The sequence below is a fragment of the Corapipo altera genome, unplaced genomic scaffold, assembly GCF_003945725.1.
Source record: "Corapipo altera isolate COAL_440 unplaced genomic scaffold, ASM394572v1 55, whole genome shotgun sequence".
Classification (NCBI taxonomy): Eukaryota; Metazoa; Chordata; class Aves; order Passeriformes; family Pipridae; genus Corapipo; species Corapipo altera.
Window position 1 is genome coordinate 3645201 of NW_020884882.1, and position 20832 is coordinate 3666032.

The 20832-nt window shown below is 36.3% G+C and overlaps 1 protein-coding gene across 12 annotated transcripts in view; it reads left to right on the plus strand.

The window, feature by feature from the left end:
• CACNA1D (calcium voltage-gated channel subunit alpha1 D) overlaps positions 1-20832 on the plus strand; it is a 173098-nt gene that overhangs the window by 49741 nt on the left and 102525 nt on the right. For all 12 annotated transcript variants that reach the window (XM_027640415.1, XM_027640418.1, XM_027640426.1 and 9 more), the window contains exons 4-7: positions 13278-13417; positions 17132-17274; positions 18665-18817; positions 19815-20011. In XM_027640415.1, the coding sequence (XP_027496216.1) occupies positions 13278-13417; positions 17132-17274; positions 18665-18817; positions 19815-20011 (633 nt within the window). The remainder of the gene's footprint in view (positions 1-13277; positions 13418-17131; positions 17275-18664; positions 18818-19814; positions 20012-20832) is intronic.

Here is a 20832-nt window from a genome sequence, read left to right on the forward strand (position 1 = left end):
TTAGAAATAGCACTAAGCAAAGGAAATAGCTTTAATTAAAGCATTTTGTTTCACTTTGAGGACTCGATTTGCAGAGTATTGGGCATTTTTTCTGCAGAGATGAAGACCCCCTTTTCAAATTCAAGGGACTGGTGTTGGAATCACACTAGAAAATTTGTGATGTAAAACTGCTAGTTAACGAAAGAGGAAGAAAAACAGTGGATGCTGATTCCAAAGTGATTCTGAATTAAGGCTGTGGAGTCTAAATTCCTGTTAGTCTTCATCCTATGTTAAGAACTAATTTTCAAACCTCAGTTTTTCCAGTAGTTTCACTGGGCATTCAATGCTATAATAGTGGTTTGTGAAAATATTTGTAAATGTTTCAATGGGTATTATAAAAACCAATATGCAGTATAAACTGATTTCCATATGTTGGCAACTCCCCAGGCCATTAAGGTACAAAGATTTGTATTTTAGTTGTTTAACATACTAATACTTAGAGTAGAATAATATAATTTTTAGAGCTTTCTTCAAATCACTGAAACAGTGGGAGACTAATAGAATTTCCAAATCAGCTATTCTGGCTGTGAAATATCCTCACTTAAGCAGTCAGATTCCCTCAAATCCTGTGTTTGGTTTTGGGCCCTTCACTTCAAAAGGGAGATTGAGGTGCCTGGAGTGTGTTCAGAGAAGGGCAAAAAAGATGATGAAGGGTCTAGAAAATCCTATGAGGAGCAGCTGATGTTGTTTAGCCTGGAGAAAAGGAATCTCTGAGGGACCTTATCACTCTGTACAACAACCTGAGAGAAGTTCTCCTCTATCATGTCTCAGAAGAAAGGACAACAGGAAATGACCTTATAATTGTACCAGGAAAGGTTCAAATTTAGTATTTAAAAAAAACCCCAAAACAAACACTGAAAGAATGATCAGGCATTAGAACAGGCTGCCCAGGGTGGTGATGGAATCACCATCTCTGCAAGTGTTCAAGAGTTCTCTGGATGTGGCACTTGGGGATATGGTTTAGGTGTAGTTGTGGTGGTGGTGGGTTGATGGATGAACCAGATGATCTTGAAGGTCTCTTCCAACCTTGATGATTCTGTCATCTTTGGTAAATGTATGTTAAATTCTGTGCGTGTAAGTGAAAGAGAGGAAAAATCAATTTTTTGAGTTTGGCTCTTGGTCTCTGTGATTTTTATCTGATTAATATAACAGGTTTTTTTCTTGCCTACTTGAGGGTAGTAGACTTGGGTTCTTAAGATGAAAAAACCTAATATTTCCAGTAGAGAGATAACAACTCATTTCATGTAATTACTTTCAAGAATATAGTTTTAAAATATTCTTTAGGGTCTGTCCCACTGAATAGTTGGGAGAAAAGTCACAGGGATTATGACATTCTAAATCATCTGTAAAGCAGTTTTATAGGTGGAGAAAAAGCAGGTGTTGGTATTCTCAAACTGTCTTATAATGATAATGGAAATGAACTTGAAACAGTGACAGAATACTGAATATATTGATGTGGACAGTGAGTTCTCTGGAAATCAAAACTGATATTCCAGATAAGGGAATAAATTAAAACAGGCTTAGATGCAGTTCAGATGGGAATAATAACAAAATAATCTTCCTGATCAAGTGTTCTGTTTGCAGAAGCGGAAAATGAAATAAGACATTCAAAACTTAAATACATCCCCTGGGATGCCAAATGGTACGGGAATGAGAGGAAGGAAATGATTTTGTGTTGCAACTTTGAAATTATAAAGATGCACTTAGAGGCGTTTGCAGACTCTGGAATTGTAATTGTAGAAGGCACTGGAGGGACCCTAAATAATGTTCTTAATATTCCACAGGGTAATACGAAAACAGATTCATTTGTAGAGAAGAAAGAAATTTGGCTTCAGGGCAAGCAGACTCATGTCTTCCTTTCTATCAGAAGTGGAAGGGTTTTACCAGTAAGGTTTGATCTGCAGATCACAAGAAGTGAACAAAACTTTTTTTTTTTTTTTTTTTACTTTATTCAGTTTTGCTTTTACTGTGGCAAGTTTTCCTCGTACCTTAGCAATGTATATCAGTAGTATTTCAAAATTAGTGCATTTAGTGTTACTTTGGTTGAACACTTTGCTATCATGGTTAGAAGGAAGAAAAGAGTAAGGTTTCATGGTGGTGCTGTTACTAGAACTATAAACTAAATATTTTAATTTTTTTAGTGAATTTTCAGAAGAGTGGATCAGTCTTGTACCTGAATGTGGCTGAAATTAAAGCAGGTGTATGAATTAAAATGTATATATGAATTTAAAGCATGGGTCTTGTTTGTGGGCTGGGTACAAATCAGTGGTTTAGCTGTGCTATTTTTGAATTTTTCTTGGAGCTCCTCTATGCTTATAAAGAGCTATTCCACTTCTTAGTATTTCTCCATGTGCTCTGTTTGCAATGGAGCAAAGTGCTTCTGTTGAACACTGTCATGGCAGAAGAGCACGTTTCTCCTTGTTTTCTTCTCTACAAATCTACATTTTCTTTGTTATGGAACAGCCAGAGCAATCTGACCCTCAGATGTGTAATGAAAATGTCTCCATGTTCATTGAGCCTTCTGTTCAAGTTGGAAGAACTATAGAAATCTTCCCTTTCATAGTTATCCAAATACTTAATGGGCACACAAAATGGGAATCTCCCTGCATTTTATTGCTGCAGGGAAATATCAGTTTCTACAGCCACATGAAATTTTGCATATCTGGAATTTCCTATAAGACATTCTTTCAAAACAAAGTCTTTTGTCAGTGGAAAAGCTTTGATTTTTTGCTGTCGAATAAAATTTTTATTAAATAGACACTTCAACCATTTGGTTGAAAAACAACCACAGGAGAAGAAAAAGTACTAGGAAGAATTTGTTCAGCAAACTGAGACAATCAAGGATAAAGTTGTGCTTTAACGTTTTCATGGCTATTGTAGACCATTCTCCTGTCAGTTTGGATAAATACATGTTTTTGGTTCCTTACATCGCTGTTCTGAACAGTGTCTATGAGGAATGTTCTATCCTGCCTGCTTCTTTAGTGGAAAATCTATTTCATTGGCATCATTGCTGTTGACACTTCTGTAGTTTATGACTCCTAATGCTCTGGCAGGTTGTCTGCTCATAAATAATGCAATCTTCCTACATTTTTTTCAGTGGTTTTTAGTGCAATTTTACCTACTGAAAAATACAGAGTAAATGAAAGTGTATCTGTGGAGTTAAGAAATTCTTTCTAGAAGAAAATAATTCCAAAGAGATAATAGAGCTTGTGGCATGTTGTTCCCAGAAAGGCATTAGATATTTCACACTAAAAGTTATTTATCAGGTGTACCTTCTCCTCAGTATAGAGTTGTCATATCCACATCATATCATCTGATGTTAGGATGTATTAAACAAGAAAGTAGGAACTCCCTACAGATTTCTCTGATCAAATTTCTTAACATTGTTACTGATATAAGGGATTTACATCCTCTACTACTTTTAAAAACCTTTTTTTTTTTTTTTTTTTTTTTTTTTAATAATACTTTAATTCTGTAGGCAGTCCTGATACAGAAGACCCAGCCCTGGTCATAGCAACTGGCTGCTCTCCAAAAGCAGAGGGCTGAAGAAAATGTTCTCCGTCTTGCTGGTTTTCAAGGGGCAATAGTAAGACCACAAGTGTAGGATATTGATTGACCACTGGTCCAGGGCTCTGTCATTTAAAACCTGAGAAGGATGATTAGAAAATCTCCAATAAAATAACAGGCCTAACCATGCACTCCCTTTGTATTCACCTCAAAGTCAGATCAGGGCATAGGGTAGGTGTGGTGTGTTTGAGTTTTTGAAAGCCTTACTCATGAGGTTTCTTAAACCTTTTCCACAGTAATAAAAACCAACCAGACAAAAACACCCCCAAACAAACCCTACTAAACTAAATTATTCATCCTTACATAATGGAAGTTTCTAGTCTACTAGAAGTATTTAGAAAAACAAACTGTCCCATTGGGTCGATTTTTAACAAATCGTTGCGTAGTTTTTAATCTGACAAAAGCAAAAAGCTACTGTAGTCATATATCTGACAGATTAATGAGTAAAGTATTGTGATGAAACTGCGCTATCAGATTTGCCCAGTTCTTTTGTAATGAAAGTGAAAATTAGATTTGCAATCAGATGAATAAATCTTGGGCAAAAAAACACTCAAAGAATGTCATTGTTCTGTTTCTTGGCTGACACTATCAGTGCAGAATGGAACTACAAACCCAATCTGTTCTCCATATTGTTTTAATTTTTTTTTTCCCAGAAAGTCCTTGACATTCTTGAAAAACAGCACTGGGTCATTACAGAGCTGTCAATGAGTACCTAACCCACAGAAATGTTACGTTTTTGGTCTTCACTTCCTTTTCCACTGGGATGCCATATTCCTTCAGGGTGACTCTGAGAATGCCTGCATGAAGGATCTCCTGGAAAACAGGCTGTTTTTTGGGACAGACTTTTCCTTTGGCAAACTCCCCTATATAAAAGCTGAGCACAAAGTGACCATAACTGATGTGAGGGCCACTCCTATATATTGGAGAACTGTGTTAGTCAAAGAAGGAAGTGCACAGGTTGGAAAACTAGGAAACTATTAGAAAGTGAACATAGGAAAAATGTATATGTTTAAATCTAGGCTATTGCAGCATCACCTGAATTGGTTGGCTAAGTGTTTATGGCAGTTTTAAAAAGAATTTATAAACAGTATCTATGTTTTTGAAGTCTGATTAGCCAAAAAAAAAGTGGGAAAAGCTCTCACAGGAGTATTATTTTTTCTTATATGTTTTGTAGTGAAATGCTGAACTGCACTAATTATAGTTAGATTTGATTGATGAGGTTTTGGTCTGGAGTTTTTCTCTTTTAAGGAAAAACAATTTATTTTGGGTTTTGGAGTTGGTTTTGGTTTGTTTGTTTGTTTTTTAACTATTTCACCCTTGTTTTTTTTGTTTCTCCCTAAGTGTTCTGGGAAGTCTATATCTACAAAACACTCGTGGAACATAAAAAATAGACTTGTTACTAGTCTTGTAACATCTGAAAGTTTTCCAAGCTCCAACATATATGTAAAAAAAAAAAATATTCCATAGAGGATTTACTGCTGTCAGTGCTCCTGTGTGTTCTCTACTCATGGGTTTCTGCATGGTCACAGTGAATTTATAGGGATTAAAATATTCTCTTGATTTTTAAATTCTTGGAACTTGAAGATGTTGACTAAACTACATGATACCTAGTAATATTCTCACCCCCTGGTTTTTAGCTAAAACCTGCTGTCTTATAAATAAATGAAACTATTAGCAAGTAACAAAATATGTTTAATGTTAATGCCGTTTTATGACTAGGTGCAGGTTTAATTCATCACTTGACACTGACTCTAGTCAACTGTGCAAGGTAAAATTATGAGACAATGTGCCACTATACCCAAATATTCTGTTCTACTTTCTTTATTGTGGTAACCTTATTTTTTGTGAATATCATGAATTAGAGGGTGGCAGAAAGGCACCCAAGTAAATTGGATTCTGTTCTAGTTATATTCTTTATTGCTTACTTGGCCTGCTCTCAGCTGTGCAATTCAGATTCTTTGGCACTGTGCTCAGTCTTCAATAGGAGTTGTATGGATTTAGTGCTGGAGCTCTTGTGTCACCACCTGCCAGCATTTCTCCAGCTTGCCTTCCACACCTTGCAAGTGTGCAGTCAGTGCAAAGTGATTAGTTCATTTTCCCTTGGTTGATAAATTTTAAGTACATGGTAAATTTGTGGTGGATCTGTTACAGTTTTAGTAGTTTGAGTAAATTTTCAAAATCACAGCATTTATCTCGTTCCTCCAGAACAATAAGCAACAGGAAGGTTGTCTGTGTCTCTGTAAGGGTGTGTAAGGGAGTGTAAATGGTGGATTTAATAATGTGCATACAGAATGGATGTCTACTGTTTGCACTTAGCTGTTATTCAGCAAAACTCTGTATTACCTGTCAGAGAGTAGAGTTCTGCCTGAATATAACATAGGAGAAAACATAGGAAAGAATTTTGGATTTTTTTCTATTTAATGCTATGATCAGAAAATTCTTATTTAACATGTACTAAATAGAACTTGTACATGAACAAAAACAGCATGAATCCACACAGATGCCTGGTAATTGATGTGAAAATTTGTCATTTGGATGCAACATTTTTCTGTACAAACTCTTATTTACGGAACAGAGGTGTCGACATTGTTATTGTGTTACTTGCAAAGTAAAGTGGAAAATGCATGATTAAGAATATGGTAAGCAATCACACTCAAAGATGAAATGCAGGTCTTCTGTGCATTTAGAGGAGGTGATTGCAGGAACTAATGAAAGAAGTTATCACAGTGTTAAACATGGTCTGCTTATTCATCTACCACTGGCTGCCAGAGTCTGTCAGATGAAAGTAAAGGCATTACTGCTACCTGAAATTGCCTTTGAAGGTTGAGATACTATTTCAGTGATGTAAGTTGTTAAAATGCTCCTTCAGACTACATTGATTAAAAAAACCCCCAACTTTAAGAAACTTAATTGCACTTAATTTTAATTACAACTCAGCGTAATGCTGGCACATCCATTTTGTTTGTTTACTGTGCTCATTATTTGAGTTGATTTATTGCATGTTCTTTTTTGCAAACATAAATGCCTGCTTGAGACCTGGAGAATGGAACTGTTGTTAATTGGGGCTATACCAAGCAATTGTCACTTCACAGTTCAAAAAAGATGAAAAGATTTTGTGTCCTCTTTGGAAACAGTGAAAATTCTGAGAGCGAGATTTGTTGCGTGGCAGTGGTACCAGGAATGTGAAATCCCTTTGGTTTTATATACAACTGTTGTAAGAATGTTTATGCTGTGCAACACCTGCTTATTTCTACTCCTTAATATGGAGTTTGCATTTGGTTTTGACTTTCGAGTCTCAGCCTTGCCATCAGATGTCCCAAACTGCCAAAGCATCTGGATCAGCAGTAATATGATGGTGTCCTATAAAGAGACTGGAGATATCTCTGGGCCTAATGCCAAATTCCTGCCCAGACTTGCCCTGAATTTTGCATGCATTCAATGTATTCAGACATAAAAGGGTCTCACGTACTTGAAATGTCACGTGCACTTGAAGTATGGAAATAATGTCTATTGGCCCACGTCTGTGTTAAAAAAGTGTAGGGATGGGTTCATGGTTCTATTTTCTGAAGTTACTGCAGAGCACTGTCAGGAAGCAAAGCTGCACTTCCAAGTGCAGACTTCTGACATAGCTGAGACCAGTAGTTCCATTCCCTCTGGTGGGTCAGGACTGCTCAGGAAGGTACAATGTGATTTAATTGGATTGATCAGAACACAAATCCTTAAAATACTGTTTTTAGAACTCTCCCTGCCTTGTTTGTTATGTATCTAAAGACATAGTTAATCCAATTGTTCTCACCAAATTGTTGAGTGATAAATAATTCTAATTCTTCTCATAACTGGAGAGTAATTTACATGTCTATTCTTGAAAGTAAATTACTTTGTTTCTGTTTTTAAAGGTGATGAAATTAAGCTAGTCATGTGGATTTCTTTTTACCAGGTATATGGATTCCATGTTTGTTTCATTTTCTGTACTGGGAAACTACTGTAAGATTTTTCACATGTGGGAATAAATAAGTTTACTTTCCATTTTTTTTTTCCATTCTTACTGTGGTGTAGGTCACAGATGATTTTTGTGGGACTAAAGGTACATGAGGTGAAAAGTTAAATAATTATATTTTAAAATTCAGAACTCAGTTACTTTTCTGTCTTATAGATGCTACGTTTTCCCAGTGGCAGAACTTGATAGAATGGCTGTTTGTCAAAAAGATAAACAGCTTTATATGTTGTTGAGAGATTGACCATGCAACTTATTAAATACCACACGATTGATTCTTTTTTTTTTTTTCTCAAATTAATAATGTCGAGCATCTTGTGTTATGTCTAAACTTTATGAAGTTTATCAGTTTACTTTGCTTAATGGGAGCCACTTTTTCTGCTAAGCAGGTTTTTACTCTGATACAGGTGTATTACTCTGGATGCAAAAATGTGTTTTCTCAGTTAAGAAATAATTACCATCTCTGATGCCAAGGGAATAGAAATTAATATGGGAAGACTTAATTACATAGCAGAATAGATTAAGGTTTTGCAAATTAATTACTTATTATTTTGAAACAATTATTTTGTGAAGCATCTTAAGTTAAACACAGAGTTGTAGTGCATCACCTTACGACATGTAACAGTAGCTTTGCATATTTCTTTCAGAGATTTTGAAAATATGGAGATAAATGATGACTAATGTACACCATCTGGCCAGGGTGGGGGAAAAAAAAGATTTCCTGAGCAACAGGGTTTCTGCTAAGCTGATTTACTTAAAATAAGAAAGCAAAATTTTTTTTTTATTTTTTAAGAAAATGAAATTCTAATGATTTCACCTAAACTCACTGGGGAAGGGTAGCCTTTGTTTTGTACTCCATGATCAGTATTAAAGTGGAGCTCGTTGGGCTCCATCAGAAAGGAACTGTATCTCACCAGTCCTGTTGCATCATATATTCAGAAAGTGATTGCTGAGACTTGAAGATTTTGAGCAACATTAACAAAAGTGTTAGACAGCCTTGCAGGAATCAGCTGCCTGTGAGGAGAGATGACCCAGCTTTGTGTGGTACCAAGTCAGTGAGCAAACAACTGTAAATCTATACAACCTTAGGATTAGATCCTTTGTAATGCAGACATATTGTTGTGCTTCATATCTTCTATAGGTTTACAGCTGTCAGTTTTTTCTGCTAATTTTGTGATGCAATATAGAACCAAATGGAATAATAGATGTTAGAAATTATGTGCTATTTGTACTTTAATCTGTGCAATTTCTTAGAACCGAACAGCCTTCTCAGTTTCTTTTAATACAGTTTTTGTTGTGCAGGTACTCAGTCTTATGTATTTCTTTCTTTTTTCCTTTTTTTTTTCTGTCGTTTTCTTTCTCAGTGTTTCTACTTCCCCTTTTAATGCAATAAAGTATTCACTTAAAGATCTCAACTAATTTGAACAAAATAATAAATGTAGGGATTTCTCCGCTGTGAAGAAAATAAAGCAGATAAACGTGTGCATCACAACCTGCTAGAAGTGCAACCTTCAGTCTGTATTTTGCATTTATCTTTTACTGGTTTATATTTAGTTTTACCTAGCAACCCCACCTCTACAACTCTTCCAGTAATATTGAAAATGATGTGATGGATGAAACTTCATATAATCTTGAGTAATAGTTGCTTAAACTCTGGACATACAAGATGATGTGTGGCCTACAGATGTATCAGGGTTGCAGAGGCAAAAAGATTGATGTCCACGGTGACTGGCAAGAAATTACCCAAGTGTGAGAAGGGACTGCCAGAACCTTCCTGAGTGTGAGCAGGTTGTTAACTTTGCAGTTCATGTGAGAACATCTGTTGGCTGCCTACTTATTAAAGAGCCAAACAGTCTGTAAGGAAAGCACAGCCTGTACTTGGAATATTGTTAACTATAGGGCCAAGTCATTCATCTAGCCTCTGTGGGAGACACAAGTTGTTATTTAGAAAAAAAAATAAAAAAATTGAGTGTGTGAGAGCATGAAAGGAAGGAAAAATGAAACACTGAAAAAATAATAGTCCTCTTTGGTTGTAGATGTACAATTGTATAGAAATATCTGTGTTCCTTTTCTCAAGGTTTTCAAGGAACTGTGGCTCTGGGATTGCCCAGTGGCTGCTCTTACAAAGCATCTTTTTCTTGTGCTATTGGTTACATTAATAGCATTGTCCCTGATTCTATCTCGTGGCCATTATGAATATATATTTCTAGGGGCAAAATCCAGAACCATTCACATATGTGCTTTACAACAGGGAACAAGGATGGAAGGAAACATTTCCGTTCTTCAGAAAGGAAGGAAAACTTTCCCAGTGTTCAAAGTTGTGTAAAATGTGGGAGCTTTTAGATGTTGAATGCGCAGTGGGTGTGGGTAGTCATACATGCCCTGAATCTATCCCTACTTTTCCCTGTGATCATGGAAGAATTATTAGAATCATATCAGAATGACAGAAGTTACACAACTGTTACCTGGGAGAGACCTTTGGAAGTTACCTTTTCCTTTGGCTCCCAGCAGGACTGTTGCCAGCATTAGATCAGCTCAGCTGTACCATTCTATAGCTGCATCTTCAAAACTTCCTGCTTTAAACCTGCATGTTCCCATTCTGCCCTACCTTTCTGATAAAGAAACTTTCTTAATGTGCTGTGAACCTCCAAACTTGCATCTTATGACTGTCTCCTTATTTTCCCATGTGCTGCTAGTTATCATTTGGCTTCATAGTCTTTGTATCCCCCTTGTACTAGTTGTAGTCTACTGTTAGCTCTTCTCTTGGGGTCCTCTGGATGGAGAGGAGATTCTCCTTGCTGGAGAGGAAATCTTTCCTTTTCTGGAACCTACACTCTCAATACTCATTTTGAACCAAGAGATGCAAAACTGTAGAAGTGTTGCAGCCTCACAGCACTCAGTAGAGACGCATCACAATTTCCCTCTGTCTGGTCACCATGCTGTTCCTAATACAGTCCAGTATGGAATTTGTCTGTTTTACAATGAGCACATATTTAACTTGATGCCCACTGTGATTTCCAGGTCCTTTCTCAGCCCATATTGGTGTGGGATTATTTAACCTAAGGTGCAGCACTTCACATTTTTCCTTGGTGAGAGTCATGTGGCTTCTGTTGGTGCAGCTGTCAAGGTTTCTTGTGGTCCATCTGGCAAGTGACACACACTGACCTTAAACCCACTGGTTGGTTTAAAAATGAGATTATCCTACCTTCCATGTGGATTTAATAGAATGTTTACAATACTGTTTAGGAAATAAGAAACACTCCTTTTCCATAAAAGAAATGAAATAAACAGGAACAAGACCAATATTACCTTTTAAAAATGGATGGTAAGTGATAGGGTAGAGTTGTTTAGATTTGAACTGTCCCATTAAAATGAACTGCAGGGGTATGTGGCCATTAGGCAGGTTACACTGGCATCAGGACTGGTGTGTAGCCCAAAGAGCAGAAGAGCATTAGAACATTTTTTGAAGGGGAACTGTGAATGGCAAAGATGCTTTTTAGGGTGGAACCTGGTAGGCTGATGGATGGAATTAAATTACATGTTTACCTATAAAATAGGACACTGGACATGGTGATCCAGGAGGCCCCATCCAGTCCTGTATCCTGTGTTCTTTTTAAGTAAAGAAGCTATTGCAATCTTGTATATGTGAAACGTATATCTTTTGTCTCACTTTTTCTCTTACTACTATGGTTTTGATGTATATTTTGCCCACAGCAAATGCCAACCATAATATTTTTGTCTTCCTTATGTTGTCTTACATTATTTGTCGTTTTATATCCAAGCTGCAGACTTAGTTATATGCAGGGAGACAAAAATAGCTGTTATTGTAGAATGTGTACGTGGTAGGATTTGCTTGTATTTAAGCATTTTTTGAGTATGTTTCTCAGGAATGCTGATAATCCATATTATTGTAATCTCTGTGGTGCTCTCTAGCTAAAGAGGTTTGATGGATTTTGGTGCACAAGCCATTCACATTTCTTCTGTCAGGCCACTTCACCCTTGTTAAGAAGTAGTTGTTGTAGCTGACTGGTGATAAATTGATGGGTAAATGGAAGAGACAATTTTGAAGGCAATATTAGGAAGCTTGAGGAGAAGGAGGATGTCCATCAGTGTCACTGTACTGGAAGATCCCATACAAAATGTAAAGTAGCTGAGGAGAAACTGCCTTGGGTGAAGTGTTACAGTGTTCATGAAGTGAGCTCCAAGGAGAGGAAAAAGGCAGGAGCAGAGGACTGAGCTGAGCAGGAGATGAGATCCAGGAAGAAACCTTACCTCTCAGAGTGATCCCAGGGTGCTGCTTATTATAGATGAGGAGTACATAGTTTATTGATAAGCCTCTGCATCTGTTCGGTCACCAGTGTCAGGTTTATAGATATATCACATCCCATATGTAAACATCTTAAATGGCCTTTTCAGGAGGAAAAGAAATCTATCTTCCCAAGTTAAAGACCTTGCATGTGAGAATATCAAGGTCTTTTTTTTAAATTGTAAATGGTTGAGGCTTGGTTTCCTCTTTGGTTGTATATGAAGGTGCCAAGATGTGTAACAAATAGGGATCATGTACTTTTCTGCGTTATGTCTATGCTCTCTTTGAATGTATGACAGTAGAAGATTGTAATCCTGACTGGGCAGTCCATGTACCTAACACTGCTTGTGATAAGTGAACAACATCGTGTGTTCCCAAACAAGTTCAAAAAATGAATCATCCACTTTGTACCTTTTATTCTTGGCTGTAATATTTGAGTAGCAATAGGTAACTAAACAAAGTATTATACAAAGTGATGATATCTGAAGGTAAGAAGAACAGACATCTTAACTGATCTCTTTTGGTAGCAGTGACTTCTACCATTTATCCAAATCAAGTATGCTAATACTGTAGAGAGAAGAAGCCCCATAAATATTACCTAGTTAGCTAGGAAAAGAGATTCATTGTATAGTTCTGCTTAAAGTAAGAATGTTGGTAAAATGCAGAAACTAATAACATTTAAAAAAAAATTTAAACAAATATGAAGTTGGAGCTTCAATGATACCAGGTGGCAACACAGTACTTTAAAGCTTCGAACATAATGGGGTGATTTAAAGAAACTGTGGTGATGTGAAAGAAAGAATAAGTTAAAGTAAGCTTTTACATTAAGATGAAGAAGTTGTAAGACAGTTCAAAATTAAGTGAACACTCTGTTAAACAACTTAAAACTTTTTGAATATCCTTAGTGTGGGATAATGCCATCTTAACCTTCTTTATTAGGTAGAACTCTGTAGCTCCTAGTTAAATAAAGGCTGATATAATGAATGCTAAGTATACCACTGCTTGCCTTCTGAGGGTATTTCCAGGGCCCTGTTCTACAGCATTTTCCGGTTTTAATGAGTGCAGAGAATCCTATTGACCTGGATGGGACTATTTGCTTAAGCTAAAGGTACAGTATACTTCCATGTTTGCAGAAACAGAGCTGTTTTTTCTCTCAGAGTGTGAAAACAAGAAAATCTCATGCAATTATGTAATTATAACCTTGTCAGTAGTTATCATTAAGTGTTATGCAAACAAAACCTGTAAAATAAACTGCCATGGAGGTATCTCTTTAGTCCTGATCAATACAACTTACCCTCTTACTGCAAATTTGAACTAGTGAAAAGCTGTTACATTACACTGTCTTTTATTGTACTTTTTTGTCTTCTACAGGAAAAAGTAGAATATGCCTTCCTGATAATTTTTACAGTTGAAACATTTTTGAAGATTATAGCATATGGATTATTATTACACCCCAATGCATATGTTAGAAATGGATGGAATTTATTGGATTTTGTAATAGTAATAGTAGGGTAAGTAACTTATCTTTCATCATACAAATATTTTAAATTTTCTTTACAGGGAAGTAGGTACAGGGCTGTTTGACTGTGAGTAGCAGCCTCTGCTTGATTTCTGTTCCTGTGGAGCAAAAGAATGAACTAAGTGAAAAATTTTAAAAAAGTCCTAAAAGTTTTCTATGCTGTCTGTACCTGTAGGCTGCATTGCATGATCAGCTTTAGAGAATTCTGAGTTCTGACAAAGATTTTTCCACAGTAGTCTTTCAGAATATTTTTCCATCTGATTTGTCAAGGTAAACGGATGTCTTTCCATATGGTGAAAGTTGATCTGTTGATTACATCATTTTATTTATTTGTTTAACTCTGTGCTGTGATCATGTGGAGATATCTACTATACAAAGACCTCTGGGAGAACCCACATGTTTCAAAGAGTGGTCAGGGAGACAAAACTGAGTGATTCTTTGACATTTGCAAAATCAGAGGGAACTTGACTTTGTTTTGAGATGCTGCACGTCAGGCCCCAGACGCATTTATGACTTTGGTTTGCCTGAGGTAGAATGTCTGCTAAAAATTACCCTGTGCACCTTGCTATACCAGGAAGCCCTGGAGAGTTTGTTCTTTGCCTCAGAGCTTGGGCCTTACACAGGTTACAGAAGAGAGGAGAGTGGAACATCCCACATTTATGTTGTGCAGCTGCTTATGATGAATAACTTTTGTGTCAGGACTTCACGTCCATGGTTGTTCTAGTTCATTAGATCCTACCTTCAACTATCTGGGGAATGAATCTTGAGACAGATATTCACTACTTTCCTAAATATTGTGGAGATTATATTAAAAATGTTTTTTCAGTACTTTAAATTCTGCTTATTGAAAATATTAATTATCTAGAACATGGAGAACATCATCCATTGTATAACCCTGTATGTCGTTACTGGCTTGCAAAGGTAACCTTGGTGTGCATTGTGCAGTTTTAATTTCAGTTTTAAATTCAAAATTTATCAAAGGTTGTGTGTAATTGAAAGGGCCCAGAAATTAGAGTGTGTGCTGCTCTTTACTTGTGTCAAGTAAGGAAAAACAAAAAAATGAAAAGAATTTGTAGTAAAGCATCATTAAATTTGGGCAAGTACTATGAATGTACGAATGCCAGATTTTTATTTGATTGTGAGATACTAAATGTTACTGAGAAGATTGTATTTGGGCCAGTTGCTTGGCATTCAGGGAGTTTTGGTCCGGGACTAAAATTTGTGTATAAATAGATCCTTCATCAGGTCAGGTCATTCTCAACAGATTGGCCTCTGTGCCTGAAGGGGAAGCTTGGTGGGCAGGTGTGGAGACTGTCACACACGAGTTCTGTTCTCTTGCCAAGCAGTCACTTGAATAGACCTCTTCCCTTTTGTCAAGTGACCACAGAGTTACAGTAACCCTGGAGCAGTCTAATTAACATGACCTCTATCTTTGGCTGTGTCCTAAATACATGATAACTAAAAAATTTTCCATTAACTCATAAAACACTCATTTTTGGAGGCTAAATATAGTTAGGTCAAATGCTCACACTGAATCCATTGAAAATATGAATAAAAAAGGACTACAAGTTATCAAATACCTAAAATACACACAAAGATTGTCCTAGCTCAAAACCAAAATTGTTGGAATATAAACTATTGTATAGGTTGTCAGCAGCCTACGTGTAAGGCAAGGTGGACCTTTTATAACATGTCAGGCACTGGCAAAACTGCAAGCAATGCTTTTGTTCTTTAGAGAAGAGCACAGCCTACATGATTAAGCAAGCATGAGTCCCATTTATTTAATTAATATGTAAAAGCCCAGTGAAAAATTGATTTTCATATATAACCCAAGGTGGATGTGGAATCACTTCTGGATCTGATTCTATTTGGTTGGCTTCAATGTGAAATTTCATTAGGTATTTTAATAGCTCTGAAAGAGCTACCATGATGTCCTATATTGAATGTATTGAAATTTCCTTCATGTGCTTTCTCAGCAGAAACTGTAACAGTCCAAATGCATTAATCTTAATTATACCTAAAGAAATCTCTACAAGCAAAAGGGAAACATGTATAGAGACTTTTTTCCAAATCAAATCTGGCATTTAAACTTTGGTAAACTGTAGAGGATTGAAAATGTAACTTTCAGTAAAGGAGATCAATATTTCTCTGCCTTGGTGGCTTTATAGGAATGACAAATGTCCTGGTTTCAGCTGGACAACATAAAGTGACAGAGCTGTAGACATAGCTGCAATATAGATATAGCTGTAAGCAGAGCATGAACTACTTTGAGTGGTCTACTACTTGCCTGCTATCTCATCTAATTTCCATTGATTTCTGTTAAAGAATGAGGTCCTGGTAGAGAAAGTTTTCATAGCATCCCTGTGCCTGTAACCCTTTAACTTTCTGAGTGTTGTATGAACTGACAGGCTGAAAGCAGGTTCTCTGAATTCAGAACTTGATTCAGAAGTCTTTTTAATGTCTGCTTTTAAAGCATAAATAGTCACCCTTGAAATCATGGAGGTGGCTTGTTTTCCTAGAATTATGCTTCTGTTAAATTATGGGACTGAATCAGGACCTGAAATACTAAATATCTGGGTTTGGTTGTAGCAATATGTAGGTTGCTGATGTTCATTCCATCATCAGTAGAGTCTCCATTCTGTTCTCTTCTGGAGAAGAATGGAGTCGACCAGGGCTGAGTATTGACTGATATGGGTCAATTGCTGACTGGAGGGAAGGTAAAGTCTCCAATATTCTGATTTAGGCAACCTGTTAATATGTGATTTCAAGCAACTATCCAGCATGAGAGAGCTGTTAACCAGAGTTATGAAAACTTTTCATGACCAAAGTAAACCTCTGCACATTTCGGGCATCTTCTACAAGTGTGAAACACTTTTTAGGGTTACAAGACTCTACTAACTTGATAATCCTTTCAGGAGCAGTGCATTTTACAACTACTGAGCTACAGACTCTGCCAAGGATAACATAGTTTATGTGGTCCAACTGCAGTCTAGAAAACCACCCATCTGAAGTCGAGCTCCAAACTAAAACCAACCTGAGCTTAATTTGTATTTTCAAGCACTTGCATCACTTTAAATTGCTGCTAGAAGTGGGGAAAAAAAAAAAACAAACCCTCTCATCTTCCAAACTGTTCTAATGATACCTAGTTCATTCCTGCAGGGAAAAAATACAATATAATAAATGAGCCATCTGGGAATATATTTATCCTCAGAGGTATTATGTGTAAGAAAAAAATCTTTGTGATGTTATTAGTTGTTACGCTCTATTTTTAATATATTCAGTTTCTGCTGACTGTATATAGAATGTTGGAACTGCAGTGTCACTTGGAATTCATATATTCCACCAAAATTGGACTGGATGGTTTTAGTTATTATCTATTTCTTCGTCTAAAGAAAAGATTAATTCTCCAAAAGTTACAGTTAAAATGTTTGAACCAAAGTAGCAAAGTAGCTTCATTTATTTAAAAGTAGCATGTTGCATATACAAGAGGAATGCTACGTTATTGGATACTGTGTGATCTTTGTTCTCTAGAGGGATTATAAACTCTTGCACTTCCTAACTCTTCCTGCCATGATTTAATGTGTAAATATACCTCTCATTTTGACATCTGAACAACTTTTCTGAACTACCTGCAGTTCAAGTAATTTCCAAAGTAATTGCATGGTAAATGGATAGTGATGACCTTACCTTTCCTCTAATTTTCTAGATTATTTAGTGTAATATTGGAACAATTAACCAAAGAAACAGACGGTGGCAGCCACTCGGGTGGCAAACCTGGTGGCTTTGATGTCAAAGCCCTAAGAGCCTTTCGTGTACTGCGACCTCTCCGGCTTGTATCAGGAGTGCCCAGTAAGCTCTTTTCCATTTAATTCTGTTGGAATGAATACTGCAACTGCTCTGATTATTTCACTTTCTTGTTCCAGGCACTAACAGAAATGAGAGGACAAAAATCTCAACTTTATACTGTCTGGTTCTGTATATAAAGTGAATTTCAAGATGAGTGATACCCTTTTCCAAGTTGAACAAGGGATTGTGAATTCAGTCAGTGTATGATCTTCTTACACAGTTCAATAAGCAGATGGGGAATACACTTCCTTTTTAGGAGCTTTATATAAAAGGAAATTACGTGTTAAAATGCTAAAACACCAGAAAATAAAATTCAGGGTTTTTTTCAATTCTAAAAACCTGCAGGTCTGAAAGTGTAGGTGGTCCTAAATTGGTTTATATGTTGGTAAGTGTATGCCAAAGCACATTACACATTTCATCTTTCCTGCCCCCTCCAGTGCACATGAATGCCTTCTGTTTATCTCAGTAGACCTAACAGATAAATTAGGAAACTTAAAAAGTAGAACAAAACTGTTTAAAGAAAACCATTGAATTTTCTGATATTTCCCCTTTTCTTTTAATACATTATTAATTATTGAAGCTATTTGGGCTGAATACAAGATTCATGGCTTACGATTCAGCTCTTTCTAAGAGATTCAAAGGAAGAAAGCTAATTCTGTGTTTATTCTATCATGGTCTGTTACATGGAAATGATCATGATTTTGCATATTTGGCAAAAGGACTTCAGTGAGGATAGAAGCAGCCTATGGAATGTCAGAAACGAAGTCTATTAAATTAAAAATGAGGCATTATTTTATTCTCATTGGTACTGTGGCAACTTCATTAGTCTGGGAATCACTCATTTTGGTAAAGCCAAAATTTGGATAAATATTTGATTGAGAAAAAGAAAATGAAGTAGTTCTGAAAGTGATAGGAGAGATAAATGATATGAATAAGTTTGTTCAGCGTAAAAACGTGTTTTCCCAGTTAACTATATTTTTCTCTCCAGACCAAAAATACAGTTTTGCAATTGGCTGAGTGTACATTTTCTCAAGACTTGCCACAAAGTTGTGGTTGTTGTACAGAACTTGTTAAAGATCATATAAAATGACCTATAGCCCAACACTGACTACATACCCTTTCTTTTTAGAAAACCATAGATTCTTGTGACACATTTCAAGCACTTACTTCTGTGACATAACAGAGGAAATAATTGGTCAGAAAGTTTTAGATTCTTTTGAAGCTTTTTGTTACAGGAACATTTTGTGGTTCTGGGCAGTAGAATTTTTTTAAAAAAATTATCTCTGCATATCTGTTTCAATAATGTCTAATAATCTGTAATTGTAGAAAGTTTGGTAGTGTGAGACATAGAAATATGGCTTATATCTTATAACCTCATTTTTTTCCCTTTTAGGTTTACAAGTTGTCCTGAATTCCATTATAAAAGCCATGGTCCCCCTCCTCCATATTGCCCTTTTGGTATTGTTTGTAATCATAATCTATGCTATTATAGGATTGGAACTTTTTATTGGAAAAATGCACAAATCTTGTTTTCTTATTGATTCAGGTAAGTCATGAAACTGTTGACTAAAATAAGTGTTTAATTATGTTTTCTTTCAAATCTGTGGGATTTCAGTTTGAAATAGAACCAGGGGCCAAAAACTTCTGTAACCCTAATTTACACTGTGGTTTATAATTTTAGGAAGAGTGCATTCAGTGGAAAAAAACCCCAAACAAACAAAAAAACAAACCAACACCAAAACCACAAAAAAATCAAACCACTCAAAGACTAGAACATGTTCTGAGTAGGTTTTCATTTCTGATATGTGTAATTTAAATGTCAGTAATGAAAATAATAAGAGTGACTATGTACCAGGCATAACTTACTGGCTTCTTTTTCATCTCTGATTGCTGAAAAGGTACCTAGTCCTCTTTCAGGGAAGACAGACTTTACCAAGTTCATAATTTGTCAGTGTTTCTCCTTCAAGATTGTGTCAGTGTGGTAAGAAGTGCAGTTCTGAAATGAGTAAAGAAAGAAAATGGTGTTCTCTATCCAGGTGAAATGATGAAATGGAGGTGTGTGTTGTTGGAGAATTTTGAAAGAGTGAAACCTCATGAGGGAGAGATCTTACCTGGTGGCTAAGAGTGCATTTCTATCAACTAAGTAATGAAGATGATGTGTAGGAATTAGATCTCTTTTCCTTAATGGTTCTCGTGTTGGCATGAAGTGGATGAAAGTGAAGTAACAGCAGTGGAAAGGAAAGAAAAAAAAATTAACCTGAGGAGCTTCTACGAAATGATGTGTTATTACATGCTTCTTTCCACTGCTTAATTACTCAGGCTTTTGTATACATTGTTTTGATTAAGTTATTTTGCAGTTGTAAGGCTCAGATGAGAGAGAGACTCAAAGCTCAAAAGCTCCCACGTATTGCCTTTCTCAGCATTTCTCAGCTTGAAATCTGGATTTATGTTACAGCAGGGTTGATGTTTCTTCATGCAAGGGGTTAACTCATAAAAAATTGAGAACTCAAAGCTGTGATTTTTTTTTTTTGATCAATTTTCAGATATACTAGTTGAAGAAGATCCAGCACCTTGTGCATTCTCAGGGAATGGACGTCAGTGTGTCATGAATGGCACTGAATGTAAGGGTGGATGGGTTGGACCGAACGGAGGCATAACCAACTTTGATAATTTTGCATTTGCAATGTTGACTGTGTTCCAGTGTATAACCATGGAAGGCTGGACGGATGTGTTGTACTGGGTAAGTTCATAAATCACTGAGCTTGCTTTGCTTTTATATTCAAGGGAGAATTGAGCTGTGTTTTGCAATGCTGTCATCAGGAGATCTGGATGAGTTTTGCAGAAGACAAACTCAGCTGCATATTCTTTCCAGTCACACATGTTACTGGACTCCTCGGACTAAAAAGATATTTTAAAAACAAATTTTTTCATTGCTTATTTAAGTTTTTTTTTACCTGTTCCATTTGGATAAATGTAATACTACATTCATGTCCTTTGGACTAGCCTTTTTTCATGTGAGCCTACAGATATTAAGTGTGTCTTCAGTGATTAAGTTTAAGAGCTCTCTTTTTGCAGTATTTCTGCAGAATTTTTCCCAATGTTAACATAAATTAGAACAAAGCACGCTCTCAACTGTCATTGCTTGCCATGGGGACTGCAAACCATTTGTTAACTATTCAGAAACAACAAATTACAAGAACCGTGACCCTGATGTCATCTCCATAGAAGCAGCAGAAGGTATTCAAAAACGTAACTGTGTAAATTCCCACCTTTAAATGCTACTTTGACATAAGGTATGGTACCTGCACAGTCTTGCAACATAAACAAAGTCACGTGGACACAGACTGAGAAACTGAAGATTTATTTAATCCTCATTTTCCAAATGAGAACACACAGATTTTTAAAGGAATAGTCTCCTAAATATACAGATAGACATTTCTCTGCTTAACCCCATTACAGTCTAAAGGACACTACATTCTTTTGTGAATCTTTAAGCATCTAAATATCTGATGTGAGTGATTTGTCCAGGGTCATTCAAGAAGCCTGTGACAGCACCTTCCA